This window comes from Anolis sagrei, chromosome 4, assembly GCF_037176765.1.
Source record: "Anolis sagrei isolate rAnoSag1 chromosome 4, rAnoSag1.mat, whole genome shotgun sequence".
NCBI classification, from domain to species: domain Eukaryota; kingdom Metazoa; phylum Chordata; class Lepidosauria; order Squamata; family Dactyloidae; genus Anolis; species Anolis sagrei.
Genome location: NC_090024.1, coordinates 2,182,047 through 2,197,347, shown reverse-complemented (window position 1 = coordinate 2,197,347; position 15,301 = coordinate 2,182,047). Strand labels below are relative to the sequence as shown.

Genomic DNA, 15,301 nt, shown 5'->3' with positions numbered 1-15,301 from the left:
CCAGAGCGTGGACCACCGTGGCCAAGTCAGACTTCCCAAGGTACGGGCACAGCTGGTGCACAAGCTTCAATTGTGCAAAAGTTCTCCTGGCCACCACTGAGACCTGGGTTTCCAGGCTCAGCGATGAATCCAGGATCCCTCCCAAACAGCAAACCTGTGTCTTCAGGGGGAGTGTAACCCCGTCCAACACAGGCTGTAATCCTATCCCTTGTTCGGCCTTTCAACTGACCAGGAGGACCTCTGTCTTGTCTGGATTAAGTTTCAATCTGTTCACCCTAGTTTCAATTTAGCCTCACTGGTTGTCCTCTGGCCTCAAGACACCCATTAAAGACTCACCAGCTGAAATGACACATGTCTGGGTGGGATATTCAGCCAAAGCCGTGACCGCTTTGGGGCTGTGGGCTTTCACCTGGCACTGGATCCGTCCCGAAAACCACTCCAACACACTCAGGAGCCCATCCTGGTGCCCTGTGATGGGGAGGAACCTGGTAAGGAGAGTCAAGCCAATGAGAAGGAAGCGGGCCATAGGCGCATAGGTGCAGGGCAGTTGTTTTGGGGTGGGAAGTCTATTTTAGGTACAAAGTTTCAAAAACATATCTACAAATTAAGATCTATGACCCACACCTGAACATTAGGAAGAACTTCCTGACTGTGAGAGCTGTTCAGCAGTGGAACTCTCTGCCCCGGAGTGTGGTGGAGGCTCCTTCTTTGGAGGCTTTTAAGCAGAGGCTGGATGGCCATCTGTCAGGGTGCTTTGAATGCGATTTTCCTGCTTCTAGGGAGAATGGGGTTGGACTGGATGGCCCACCAGGTCTCTTCTAACGCTAGGATTCTATGATTCTACACATATTATATTTTTAGGAACTACATAAAAGTACCTTTAATATGGTACCTAGTTATTTAAAAATACTTGATAGTTTAGGATAAAACAAAGTATAAACTTGTAAGGCCATCCAGTCCCACTCCCTTCACCAAAGGAAGAAAACATAATCAAATCCCTCCTGACAAAGAGCCATCCAGCTATAGATATAGATAAATAGATAGATAGATAGATAGATATGATTCTCTCTCTCACACACACATATGTATATGACATATAATATCATAGACTTGAAAGGAACCCCTAAAGAAGGACAATGATATGTTGCATGTTCCAGAGTAGGCAAACCAGACCATATCTACATCAACATTGACAAAGAAACAACAAGTAATACTATTTACCCACAAGCATTAAGAAATAACATCTATTAGAACCCAACACTTCCTCATTACTTTATTTTCCAGATCACCAGACTGGGCCACAGCAACACCTGGCAGGGGGCAGCTAGTAGTATCTAAAATCCTACAAGACTTGAACCGAGATGTTGAGGACAAGAGACTTGGAGGCCTCTCATTCACAAGGTTGCCATAAATCAAGGTCAACGTGATGGCAGGTGGCAGGTGGGGAAGACAAGCAAACAGGGAAAAGGAACTACAGGAGGGAAATTGCAAACAATATCTTGTAATGGGTGAGATTGTAATTATGTCCCGTAACTGTAACGGGTTATCAGGTCTACAACGAAGAGCAAAACTGATGAAAATGGTGAAAGATAACAAGGTGGATGTTCTATTTTTACAAGAATTACATAAAAGATTGCAGGACAGTACTCCACTATTTAATGACAGGATTTGGAGTCAGGTTTGTGAATCTAGAGGTTCAACTAGAGCACGTGATGTGACTATTTTAATTAAAAACACAGTAGATTTCCAGGTGGAAAAAGTAAAAAGTGATTCAGAGGAGAGGTGGGTAATGATAAAAGGAAAAATAGGGAAAAATAGAATTACTTTGGTTTGTAAAAATTAAAATTACTTTGGTTTGTAAATAGGAGCAGGATTCAAAACGAACTTGATTAGAGAGATGATGGGCCAAAACTAACAAAATGAAGTTCAACAGGGACAAATGCAAGATACTCCACTTTGGCAGGAAAAATGAAATGCAAAGATACAGAATGGGGGACGATGAGGCCTGGCTCGAGAGCAGTACGTGTGAAAAAGATCTTGGAGTCCTCATGGACAACAAGTTAAACATGAGCCAACAATGTGATGTGGTGGCAAAAAAAAGCCAATGGGGGTTTGGCCTGCATCAATAGGAGCCTAGTGCCTAGGTCCAGGGAAGCCATGCTCCCCATGCTCTATTCCGCTTTGGTTAGACCACACCTGGAATATTGTGTCCAATTCTGGGCACCACAATTCAAGAGAGATATCGACAAGCTGGAATGTGTCCAGAGGAGGGTGACTAAAATGATCAAGGGTCTGGAGAACAAGCCCTATGAGGAGTGGCTTAAGGAGCTGGGCATGTTTAGCCTGAAGAAGAGAAGGCTGATGTATATAAGGAGGAGAGGGTAGTCCAAGGGAACTTAAACATTAGAGGAAAAATTGCAGAGGAAGACAGAGAGTTATTAAATCAATCAATAACATGACAGCAGGTGGCAACAAGCAACCATCATTGGGTATAACGACAAATATGGGTGCCAGGCTGTACCTAGGCAGGCGAAGAAAGTGGCTGGAGGGTGCCGGGATCTGGCGACCATGCTTACCTGTTCTTGTCCTGGAGCCTGAGGGGCTGCTTCAGCCACTGCTTCCGGTAGTTCTTGTCCTCCTTCACCTGCAGCCAGGTGGCAAAGACGGTCCCGGGGTCCACAATGTGGCTGTAGAGCAGGAGGCAGCAGGGCTTGGACTGGGGATCTTGGTTGGGGATGTTCTTCTTCAGGACCATAGGGTCGGTGGCCGTGTTGATGCGCAGCAGGGCCCCCTGTTCGGTCAGCACAAAGAGGGTTTCCCGCGGCAAGCAGTAGGCGGCCTCCTTCGCCCGGAAAGGGGGCTCCACGGTGAAGGAGGAGAGGACCAGACCGCTCTGGACGTCCACCAGCCGCACGGAGGAGTCCTGGCAGATGCAGATGGCACGGGTCGGGAAGTCCCCTACGGCCTCCAGGTTGACGCAGGTCAAGCGCCTGAGGGGAGACCCCAACGGTGTATAGAGCGAGTAGAGCTGGTTGATCTTCCAGAGGTTGAGGAGGCGGCCGGAGCGCGAGGCCACCCGCGAGACACTTAGGGTCTCCAGGGTCTCCACAGGCTCTGAGGTGTGCACCTGGTCCACCTGGTCAGTGGTGCTTAGGTTCCAGGTGCGGATGGTCCCATCTTGGGAGGCGGAGAAGATGAGCGGACGCTCCGGATAGAAGGTCACTGCAATGACCGGAGCTGGTGGTGCAGCAAAGCAAGGCGAGTTCAGGACAGAGAAAGAAAATTGGGCGAAAACATGGCAAAGAAGAAAAAAGGGTCACGGTCAAAGGGATGGCCAGTCCATCGTTTCCCACAATTTTGTCTCTGGTCAGTTTCCTTTTCCCCTCTTTAGTGTTTGGGCATCTCACCTCCTCCACCTCAGCCTTTGTCCGTCTCCCTCCCTCCATAGTCTTAAGGACCATGGACTTTATGATGCGTTTTTTGGGGGTTTTCTTTGATCATTTTCTTCCCTTCACCTCAGTCTTTGGTCACCTCCCTTTCCCTCTCTAATGGTGATCGCTCTCCAAGGTACTTTGCTCAACTGGTCATTAAAGGAGAGGTCCTAATAAGAGGAATGGACACATTCACAAGAGACAATGGTGCAGCATCCCTGCAAGGCTGGCCTCTGTTCAGTACCCCTGAATAGTCATTAATGAGCTAAGTGTCCTATGTCTTGGTGGTGTTTCCTGTTGCGTGCTTAACAACAAAGTGAGACCCTGAAGCCAACGTGGAGCCTTCTGAGTTTGTGGCTGTTGCACTCCAGAACAGGAATAACCCTCTGACTTTAAAACACCACACGTTGAGTAGGAAAACAATCCTTTTTTATTGAAGATAAGTAAAAGCAGAAAAGTAGGAAAAGCACTTTAAGGGAATAGGTAAATCCAATTAGGTAAGAAGATAAGCAGGAATAAATTAGTCCAAGGTATGGTTCAGCAAAGTTCAAAAACAAAGTCCAGACTTCTCTAATAAAATCCAAACAAACAGGGAAACATTGATCCAAGGCATGAATAGGTAATCACAAGAGACAACGAGACAAACCATACAGCAAGAAATCCTTAAACATGAATCTTCCAAGCAAGACTTCCATGAGACAAGAGCAGGAACTTAACAGGATTCTGAAATGATGCTTCCTCTGACTATATTTCCCTCGCTTGGAACTTTATATCCTCCCGTTAAGCCATTCCAAGCACTCAGAAATTGGTTTTGTTTTCCTGGAATGCCTCTGATTCTTATCTGTCGAAGCCTGGCAGAATGCTGAAGGCTTGGTCCAGCTGTCTGTTTTGGCTAATTTCCACCTGCCTGTCTATCTGCTCATTAGTTTCTGCAGGTGCCAAGTTGTTTTCAAGCCCCAAATCCTGGGAACTCTCTGGGAGCAATTCAGGGAGTAAGCCATCATCCCTATACCCTGTAGGAACATTCTCATGAGAAACTCCACTTTGAACAGGTGTCTCTATGTCATTCTCTGCATCAATATCATTGGCCAAACCATTGCCATCTTGAACCTCATTGACATCATTCCCCACATCCAAAGCACCCTGATCCTGAAACACAATCACAGGCTGAACTCCAACAATGGCCCTACTTCGTAGAACCCACAAGGCAGGTTAGTCCAGGAAAGGCTTGGCCAGGATGAAATAAGCCAGAAACTTCCTTGGGCCTCCAACAGCCAGGAATTAATCCTAAGCATTCATTCATCCCAAGTGTGATTATTTCATACAGAAAGATCACTTTTCAAACTTCTACCCATCACACAGCTTTTCTATAGGAGAAAGTCGGGACCTAGGAGCCCATTCCTCTTCCTCCTCTTTGTCATAAATATGATGTGTCGTTTGAATGGGATTGAATGAAATTGTATAAAAGGTCTATGGCTGGGGACCTATATAGGCTGAAGTTGCCATCTTAAGAAATGAGGCCTGGAAAACTACCAAAGTTGCTGAACTGTTGACATTGATGACCAGAGACACATGGTTAACTCTTGGTGGAAAACAACATGTTTACATTACCAGAGAAAATGACTCGTTACATTAAGGAAGCAAACACAGTGCACCTTACTTTAGAAGAAAAGCTAATATCTGTCTGGAACTGATGGAATAAGAGTGTTTTAGCTGGAAAAACACCTGTCATTCATTTAGAACTTTTGGAACAACATCAGCAAGAAGTATTTGTATACCGCCTTGAGTCGCCTTCGGGCTGAGAAAGGCGGTATACAAATACCATAAATAAATCAATAAATCTAAGAGACACTTTACTATTCCAAAATTGTGGCAGACCAGAGGAGTCTGGTCCACCTGCCATCTTCTTTTTAAAGTATTTATGACATCCTCACCAGTGTGGCCCACAAAGATCGTCTGGATGTGCCAGTTATCGTCCCAGACCTTGATGGTGGTGTCCCGGGAGGCTGTCGCGATGCACCCGGTCACATCGCAGTAGGTGATACCTGTGATCGCCCTAAGCAGGAGAAATGCCCCAAGAAGAGCCAGTTGAGTCAAACCAGAAACCCATGACATACCACCAGCTCCTGTCAGAAAGGGAGCTGGTTTCTACTGGTTTAAACTCCACAAGAATCCATGGCTGTTGCAAGACTAGAGCCGGACATTCAATGACCAAGACTCCTACAGGACTCTCGTTCAGAACGACACCAGAAGCAGACACTGATATGAGGGCAAATTACAACTGCAACAATAAGAGGAAACTAAGCCCAAACTCTCCCTAGAATTACTAAACTGAGGCTGTTTTACTTTGGTCATCTGAAGACATGACCCACTGGAAAAATGATAATGCATGGAAAAGTGGGAAGCAGACCACATTGTAGGCCAATGGACACTATCAAAGAAGTCAAAAGGACTGTCCTGAGTCTGAAAGACCGGAACAGGGCAGTTGATGAGAGTAATATCAAGAAATCGTACCCTCTAAATAAGACTCATGCCCCCATTTACATAATCCCTTTACAATAGACTGGGAGACGGAGGGGAAGCTGGGTTGTTGTAGGTTTTTTGAGCTGTATGGCCATGTTCTAGAAGCATTCTCTCCTGACATTTCATCTGAATCTATGGCAGGCATTCTCAGAGGTTGTGAGGAGAGGAAGCTGTTCAATGTATGTATGTCTGAGAGAGCCACGATCACATTGATAAACTCTTACTATCATTGCGTTGTTAAAGACTTTCATCTCCATCCTTTCCACCTTCATCCCCATCATCATCTTGTCCCCATCTCCAACCTTTCCACCTCCATCATCATCTCCATCCCCATCTCCATCCTTTCCACCTCCATCATCTCCATCATCATTTCCATCTCCATTCCCATCTCCATCCTTTTCACCTCTATCATCTCCATCTCCATCATCATCTCCATTCCCATCTCCATCCTTTCTATCTCCATCATCTCCATTCCCATCATCGTCTCCATCCTCATCATCATCTCATCCCCATCTCCAACCTTTCCACCTCCATCATATCCATCTCCATCTCCATCCCCATCTCCAACCTTTCCACCTCCATCATATCCACCTCCATCATCATCCCCATCTCCATCCCCATCTCCAACCTTTCCACCTCCATCATATCCATCTCCATCATCATCCCCACCCCATCCCCATCAACATTTTCACCCCATCGCCTATCCCAATCTCCATCATCATTTCCACCCCATCGCCATCCCAATCTCTATTCGTTCCACCTCCTTCACCGCTATCCCTATAATCCTGATCTTCATCATTTCCATCACCATCTCCTCACAACTGGGGCCATTTCTCCATTTATGAGTCAAGGAACGGGCCTCACCTGCTGTGAAGGTTCCTCTTGGAGGACAAGAGCCTCCCCTTGGAGATGTCGAAGGCCGCCACTCCAGTGCTGTAGGAGACAAAGCAGCGCGGGGCCTTTGCGCTGGTGGCATCCAAGACCAGGTGGGTGATGGTGTCCTCGGAGCCCAGGTCGATGGAGCGGCAGCAGTGGAGGCTGCGGTGGCCGTAGCGGAAGTCCCAGAGGGTTAGGGTCCTCTCGCCGGCCATCACAATGCGGTTCAGCTCCTGGCAGTAGAGGCCGCAGTGGATGGGCCAGGCGGAGGGCACCTGCGAGAGTGGCTGAAGCCGGGCGTCCAGCACATGCATCCCCCCTGCGTCCCAGGACACAAACTGGTCCACCTCCGCAGCGTACAGGAGCCCCATCATGGGAACGGGGGTCCGGGCAGAGCCCTTGAGGGAGCCATCTTCCCGCAGGAAGTGCAGCTTGTTCTCCGAGTCGAGGGCCATGAAGAGCCCCCTGAGAGGGTCGTGGGTCACGTACCGCACAGGGCTGTCTAGGACCAGGTGGCTCAGGTGCTGCAGGCCGTGGCTCAGGTAGGCCACCTTCATCTCCTCCGTCTTCATCTGCAAAAAGAGACAGGTGGTCATGCTGGGGAAAGTCTCATAACTGTCATCAAACTACTGTGATAAATATCAGTGTTTGGGCTGAAAAGTTGAAGAAACAGGTTCCAAAACTAAGGAAAATACTGTTAAAACGGAGAACCGCAAGGCATTATGAAATTGTGAGTTGGCCCTCGAAGCAGGGAAAAATCAACCCTAAAGGTTGTTGTTGTTCATTCGTTCAGTTGTCTCCGACTCTTCGTGACCTCATGGACCAGCCCACGCCAGAGCTCCCTGTCAGCCATCATCACCCCCAGCTCCTTCAAGGTCAGTTCAGTCACTTCAAGGATGCTATCCATCCATCTTGCCCTTGGTCAGCCCCTCTTCCTTTTTCCTTCCACTTTCCCCAGCATCATTCCCTTCTCCAGGCTTTGCTGTCTCCTCATGATGTGGCCAAAGGACTTCAACTTTGTCTCTTGTCTCCTTCCCTCCAATGAGCAGTCGGGCTTTATTTCCTGGAGGATGGACTGGTTGGATCTTCTCGCAGTCCAAGGCACTCTCAGAACCCTAAAGGAGTGACCTTTAACTCCTTTAACTGCTGAGTTGAAGATACTAGCAGGAATTCCTCAAGACTGGTATGAACAGGATGTACTGACACCTGGGAGGAAGTATCTGTTACGAACCAGAACAGGAATGTGGAAAAGAACCGACATAAGGCATGGATTGGCATACACAGTGTTGCGCATATAGCAATTTTGCTGCCATGGAATCCACGTGGATGAAATCTCTGAGATGAGTTCAAGTCCCCTTTCAGGGCCAGATCAACTCCACCCAAGAGTATTGAAGGAACGAGCAGAAGTCATCTCGGAACCATTGGCAACCATCTTTGAGAGTTCTTGGAGAACGGGAGAAGTTCCAGCAGATTGGAGGAGGGCCAATGTGGTCCCAATCTTCAAGAAGGGAAAAAAAGATGACCCAAACAACTACCGTCCGGTCAGCCTCACGTCGATACCGGGCAAGATTCTGGAAAAGATTGTTAAGGAAGCGGTCTGCAAACACTTAGAAACAAATGCGGTCATCACTAATAGTCAACATGGATTTATCAAAAACAAGTCATGCCAGACTCATCTGATCGCTTTTTTCGATAGAGTTACAAGCTGGGTAGATGCAGGGAATGATGCCGTGGATGGAGCGTGTCTGGATTTCAGGAAGGCCTTCTTTGACAAGGTCCCCCATGACCTTCTGGCAAGGAAACTAGTCCAATGTGAGCTAGGCAAAACTACGGTGAGGTGGATCTGGAATTGGTTAAATGGACGAACCCAGAGGGTGCTCACCAATGCTTCCTCTTCATCCTGGAAAGAAGTGATGAGTGGAGTGCCATCCGCAGGGTTCCATCCTGGGCCTGGTACTGTTCAACATCTTAGAAGGCATGATCATCAAGTTTGCAGACGACACCAAATTGGGAGGGATAGCCAATACTCCAGAGGACAGGAGCAGGATTCAAAACAATCTTGACAGATTAGAAAGATGATGAGCCAAAACTAACAAAATGAAGTTCAACAAGGACAAATGCAAGATACTCCACTTTGGCAGGAAAAATGAAATGCAAAGATACAGAATGGGGGACAATGCCTGGCTCGAGAGCAGTATGTGTGAAAAAGATCTTGGAGTCCTCGTGGGCAACAAGTTAAACATGAGCCAACAATGTGATGTGGCAGCAAAAAAAAAGCCAATGGGATTTTGGCCTGCATCAATAGGAACCTAGTGTCTAGATCTAGGGAAGTCATGCTCCCCATGCTCTATTCTGCTTTGGTTAGACCACACCTGGAATATTGTGTCCAATTCTGGGCACCACAATTCAAGAGAGATATTGACTCTAAGCTGGAATGTGTCCAGAGGAGGGCGACTCAAATGATCAAAGGTCTGGAGAGCAAGCCCTATGAGGAGCGGCTTCAGGAGCTGGGCATGTTTAGCCTGGAGAAGAGAAGGCTGAGAGGAGATATGATAGCCATGTTTAAATATGTGAGGGGAAGCCACAGGGAGGAGGGAGCAAGCTTGTTTTCTGCTTCCCTGGAGACTAGGACGCAATGGAGCAATGGCTTCAAACTACAAGAGAGGAGATTCCATCTGAACATGAGGAAGAACTTCCTGACTGTGAGAGCCGACCAGCAGTGGAACTCTCTGCCCCGGAGTGTGGTGGAGGCTCCTTCTTTGGAAGCTTTTAAACAGAGGCTGGATGGCCATCTGTCAGGGGTGATTTGAACTTCTACCCCGCCCTTCTCAACCCCCGAGGGGGGACTCAGGGCGGTTTACAAAAGGCACAATTTGATGCCAACACAAACAATAAGATAAAATCATATATCAACAGCAATTATAAAACAATTAAAACAATCAATTATACATCACAATCCATAAAACCAGTCTAATGCTCAACGTAATGTTGATGCTAATGTTGATGGGCCTAGTTTGGATAGTGAGGCTGAAGTGATCAATGAGGATGAGGCACTTTGGGCAGTAAAAATCCTACAAGCTTTGATTTAGAGGCATCAAGGGAAAAGCCAAGTTCTCATGAGAAAGTTTTTGTCAGACCGAGAGGAGAATCCACTCCCTTCTCCTTCTGGCCTGAGCTTGCAAGATAACTTGACACTTGGTCGGGTCAATGATAACAGCCACACTTTGGAGATAAGCCAGAACCACAGGGGGGCTCAATGTTTACGTAGGTCTGAGAGAATCCGACAACTGAAACCAAAGATTAGAGTTAGCCGGAATCAGTTTTTAGGATTTAAGAGTGCCCGTGAGGGAGATTTCCTCAAACCAAGCACCGTTTAGTATCAAGTACAAACCTCAAGTGTTACATAGTGTTATAGGATAGAGGCAGCAAAGTCTCAGGTGGTTTCCCCCAACTCCAGGATTCTGTGATTCTGCGGCACATACCTTTTCCACTGCATGCCGGAAGCCCTTCTGGAGCATGCGCCAGAGCTGCCGTGCCCTGCCCTTCTGCCCGTCCGGTGGTGGCCGGGCCTCGTCCGGACTCTCCTTGTCCTCCTCTCCATCCTTCTCTTTCTTCTCCTCCATGTGAGCCTGCGAGTGGAGCCTCTTCCTCGGCCCCACCTGGGCTGCTGCAGGAGGAATGGAAGGAAAGGTGGGGAAAGCCCTTGTCAGGATTTTGGCAAGAAGCAAAATGAGGCGGCATATCCAGATAGCCAATTGCTGGGTCAGTGATGTCAATGAGTTTCAATATGAGTTTCAATATGAGTTTCAAGATGGCAATGGTTTGGTCAGTGATATTGATGCAGAGCATGACCAGGAGATCCCTGTTCAAAGTGTAGTTTTTCATGGGAATGTCCCTGATGGTGTGCTCTCTGAATTGTTACCAGAGAGTTCCCATGTTAGGGAATTCTGGGCACCACAATTCAAGAGAGATATTGACAAGCTGGAATGTGTCCAGAGGAGAGCGACTAAAATGGAGAACAAGCCCTATGAGGAGCGGCTTAAGGAGCTGGGCATGTTTAGCCTGAAGAAGAGAAGGCTGAGAGGGGATATGATAGCCATGTATAAATATGTGAGAGGAAGCCACAGGGAGGAGGGAGCAAGCTTGTTTTCTGCTGCCCTGGAGACTAGGACGCAAGGGAACAATGGCTTCAAACTACAAGAAAGGAGATTCCATCTGAACATGAGGAAGAACTTCCTGACTGTGAGAGCCGTTCAGCAGTGGAACTCTCTGCCCCGGAGTGTGGTGGAGGCTCCTTCTTTGGAAGCTTTTAAACAGAGGCTGGATGGCCATCTGTCAGGGGTGATTTGAATGCAATATTCCTGCTTCTTGGCAGAATGGGGTTGGACTGGATGGCCCATGAGGTCTCTTCCAACTCTTTGATTCTATGATTCTATGATTCTAGGGAACATGAAAACAGTCCAGCACCTGGCCCAGCTGCAGAAATTAATGAGGAGATCAGTCAAAAAGGGAGAGCCGAACAGTGGCTGTGGCGTTCTGCCAGGCCCCAAGAGAAAAAGATAAGTAATTCTCAGCTAAAGTCAAGCCAATTTCTGTGTGCTAGACACATAGCTAACGAGGAGATAAAAGTCCCAAGTACAGGATATGTAGTCAGATGAAGCATCGTTTGGAATCAAGTCAAGAACTCGTCCTTGTTTCATGGAAGTTTTGCCTGGAAAATTCATGTTTTAAGTGTCTTTATTTCATGGTTTTGATTCTTGGATTCTATACTTTTATACTTATGCCTTGGATTCATGTTGCCTGATTTCTTACATTTTATTTGAGAAGTTTGAACTTAGTTTTTATGGACTTTGCTGGACTATTACCCGGGACTACTTTGTTCCTGCTTATCTTCCTACCTAATTGAATTTACCTATTTCTTTAAAGTGCTTTTATTTTTTTACTTTACTGCTTTTTAATTATCTTCAATAAAAGGATTGTTTCTTTATCCAACGGCATGGTGTTTAAAGGCAGAGGGATTCTCCTGTCCTGGAGTGCAACAAGATAGTTTCCAAGTGCAACACAATGATCCAACACAATGATTGGTTGGATTGTGTATAAACGTGGAACAGTCAATATGTTGCGTGTCCTGTCGAAAGCTTTCACAGCCAGAATCACTGGGGTGTTATGTGGTTTCCAGGCTGTAGGGCCAATGTGGCAAAGTTCAGAGAAAAAGCTTGTGTGCACATGCTTTGGCTATAAAGGTAAGCCATGTCTTAGTTTTGCTGTGGCACTCTCCACCCAGCAGGGTGTCTTGATCAAACAAACTTGTTGCAATGATCTGGATGTTTGATGGAATACCTGTACAGGAGTTGATTATAAATTGTATGATTTTAACTGTATTTGTGTTTAGATTGGCTGCAGTAAGGTTGGAGCGGCCTAAGTCAGAGGAGTCCTCCATGTGCGTTGCCATGGAGACCGATGCAGGAGAGAGGGAAGTGGGAGGAGCTTAGAGGGGAGAGTTTGAAAAACGACAGTCAAAAAAATCAGTTAGGGGTTTAGGTTTAGAGGAGTGAGCAGTCAGGAGTTAGGTTCAGAGGAGTGAGGAGTTAGGAGTTGGGAGAGAAGGAAAGGAAAGGTGGCGGAGTGACTTGTGAAGCAAAGCTTTGAGGCTTTGAAAAGCTGGGTTTGGCTATTGGAAGTTTCTCAGGCTAGTGCAGCCTAATGGTGAAACATAGCTGGTATTCTTTTAGTCTAAGGAGAGGCTAAAGAATAGTTTACTTAGAATTTGATCTAGGGAGAGGCTAAAGAGGAGAGGCTAAAGAATCTAAGGAGAGGCTAAAGAATAGTTTACTTAGAATTTGATCTAGGGAGGATCAAATAAGGGAAACATCCCTGTATTGAAACTTTGTCTGAAACAAGTGCTCTACGCCAGAAAGATACTGTGTTACTTGAAAGAATGAACTGTTAAAGTTACAAGTATTATTCCCAGTGCAACAAGGAAAAGTTACGTCTTGCAACCACACGCTGTGTACTTAATAAAATTGTTAACTTTTATTTGAAGATTGCCTCATCTCCGTCTATTCTGTGTACCAAGTGCCATTTCTCACAATATTACAACTTACCTCACGTGGTGGCAGAAACGTAGGGAAAAGTAACCAAGTAAATCTACATTCTTCTCTCCAGTCACGCTGTAGTATATACAGTGTAATTACTACTAAGTTATTACTTTCTTAATAAAGGAGGAGGTGCAATTGAACAGCCTCCCTCATAACTTGATGGTAAATTTGGTTCCTAATCGGCAACCTCCATTGCAAATCGGCTAGGTCTTCTTAAAAATTGGGAACTGGGGTAAAATCTCCTGAATACTGGTTCCTTTCAAATTGGTGGCAACAATAAATCATCCCTCAGCTCCCCTGCTTCTTCTCAATACCAAATACCAAACTCTGAAATACCAAATACTATGGTTCTACTCACAGCTGGGCTCTGAGAGCTCCACCATCTCTGCAGCGTTTCCTCCTCTCTGTCTAACTCTGGAAGAGAAAGAGGGGATTCAGCTACTCAAATGGCAAAGGGAACTCGCTGACACTTGGCTCTTGGATACAAGGCTTGGCTTCAGTCTTTCAAACCTGGCGTTTCGCTCTAGAACCTGGAAAGCAAGAGCAGAGAGAGTGCATTTGTGCATGTGCAAAGCGACTGGCGAGCCGATTGGCTGTTAGGAATTGTGGGAGTTGAAGTTCAAAACACCAGGAGGGACGGCCAAAGTTGGCTCATGCCTGCCATACACATTTTATAACATCATAAAGCTAATAATGAATATTTCTCATAAAGGGCATTAGAAAATGCATACCCAGGCAACATCAGGTACATGAGCTAGCTATTAATAAATGGTTGACTTTACTGAGACACACTCTCTCAGCCTCAGAGAAAAGATGCAGCCACTCCCCTTTGAAATAAAACCCTGAAATTGTTGCTTTGAGAAAGTCACACTCTCTCAGCCTCAGCGGAAGTCTTGTCATCCCCTCCTTTCTTTAAAATTATGTCTGAATACATTGATTGCTTCCTTGATTGATGAACAAGTGTTGGCCATGGCTAATTCTATTTTATCTCTATAGTACCCTCTTGTGGTTGGATCTGAGCATTGCTGTCATACTAACCTAGAAGCCAATAGTTAGCTAATCCTTTCTATACACCGTCCTCTTGTGGTTGGACTCAGTGTTGTATACATACAAACTTAGAAGCTAGTAGCAAATCCTTTCTATCTCTGTACCACCTCTTGTGTTTGGATCTGAGCATGGCATACATACAGACCTAGTGGCCAGTAGCTAATCCTTTCCTTCTCTGTACTGCCATCTTGTGGTTGCATCTGAGTGTTGTATACATACAAATGTAGAGGCCAATAGCTAATCCTTTCTTTCTCCATACTGTCCTCTTGTAGTTGGATCTGAGCATTGCAATCATACAGACATCAAGGCCAATAGCTAATCCTTTCTTTCTCTGTACTGCCCTCTTGTAGTTGGATCTGAGCATTGCAATAATACAGATATCAAGGCCAATAGTTAATCCTTTCTATCTCTTTACTGCCCTCTTGTGGTTAGATCTGAGCATCACATACATAGAGACTTAGAGGCCAGCAGCTAATCCTTTCTATCTCTATACCACCCTCTTGTGGTTGGATCTGGGCATTGCTGTCATATTGACATAGAGGCCAATAGTTAGCTAATCCTTTCTATACACTGTCCTCTTGTGGTTGGACTCAGTGTTGTATACATACAAACTTAGAAGTCAGTAGTGAATCCTTTCTATCTCTGTGCCACTTCTTGTGGTTGGATCTGAGCGTGGCATACATACAGACCTAGAGGCCAGTAGCTAATCCTTTCCTTCTCTGTACTGCCATCTTGTGGTTGCATCTGAGTGTTGTATACATACAAATGTAGAGGCCAGTAGCTAATCCTTTCCTTCTCTGTACTGCCATCTTGTGGTTGCATCTGAATGTTGTATACATACAGATGTAGAGGCCAATAGCTAATCCTTTCTTTCTCTGTACTGTCCTCTTGTAGTTGGATCTGAGCATTGCAGTCATACAGACATCAAGGCCAATAGTTAATCCTTTCTATCTCTTTACTGCCCTCTTGTGGTTGGATTTGAACATTACACACATAGAGACTTAGAGGCCAGTAGTTAATCCTTTCTATCTCTATACCACCGTCTTGTGGTTGGATCTGGGCATTGCATACATACAGATGTAGAAACCAGTAGCTAATCCTTTCTTCTTTGTATCGCCCTCTTGCAATTGGATCTGAGCATTACATATATACAGATCCAGAAGTCAGTAGCTAATCCTTTCTATCTCTAAAGTGCTGTCTTGTGGTTGGATCTGAGCACTACAATCATACAGACCTAGAGGTCAATAGCTAGCTAATCTTTTATATCTCTTTACCACCCTCTTGTTGGATCTGAGAATTTCAAACATGCAGACCTTGAGGCCTGTA

At 45.9% G+C, this 15,301-nt stretch overlaps 1 protein-coding gene across 1 annotated transcript in view; it reads right to left on the bottom strand.

Annotated features, from left to right (window-relative positions):
• WDR97 (WD repeat domain 97) overlaps nt 1-13,329 on the bottom strand; it is an 89,158-nt gene extending 75,829 nt beyond the window's left edge. Inside the window, exons 1-6 of the mRNA XM_067467204.1 lie at nt 13,287-13,329; nt 10,313-10,497; nt 6,819-7,402; nt 5,366-5,487; nt 2,577-3,237; nt 337-485 (exon numbers count right to left, since the gene is read on the bottom strand). Of these exons, the coding sequence (XP_067323305.1) occupies nt 337-485; nt 2,577-3,237; nt 5,366-5,487; nt 6,819-7,402; nt 10,313-10,497; nt 13,287-13,311 (1,726 nt within the window). The 5' untranslated portion in view covers nt 13,312-13,329. The remainder of the gene's footprint in view (nt 1-336; nt 486-2,576; nt 3,238-5,365; nt 5,488-6,818; nt 7,403-10,312; nt 10,498-13,286) is intronic.
• Nucleotides 13,330-15,301: the final 1,972 nt, after the last annotated feature.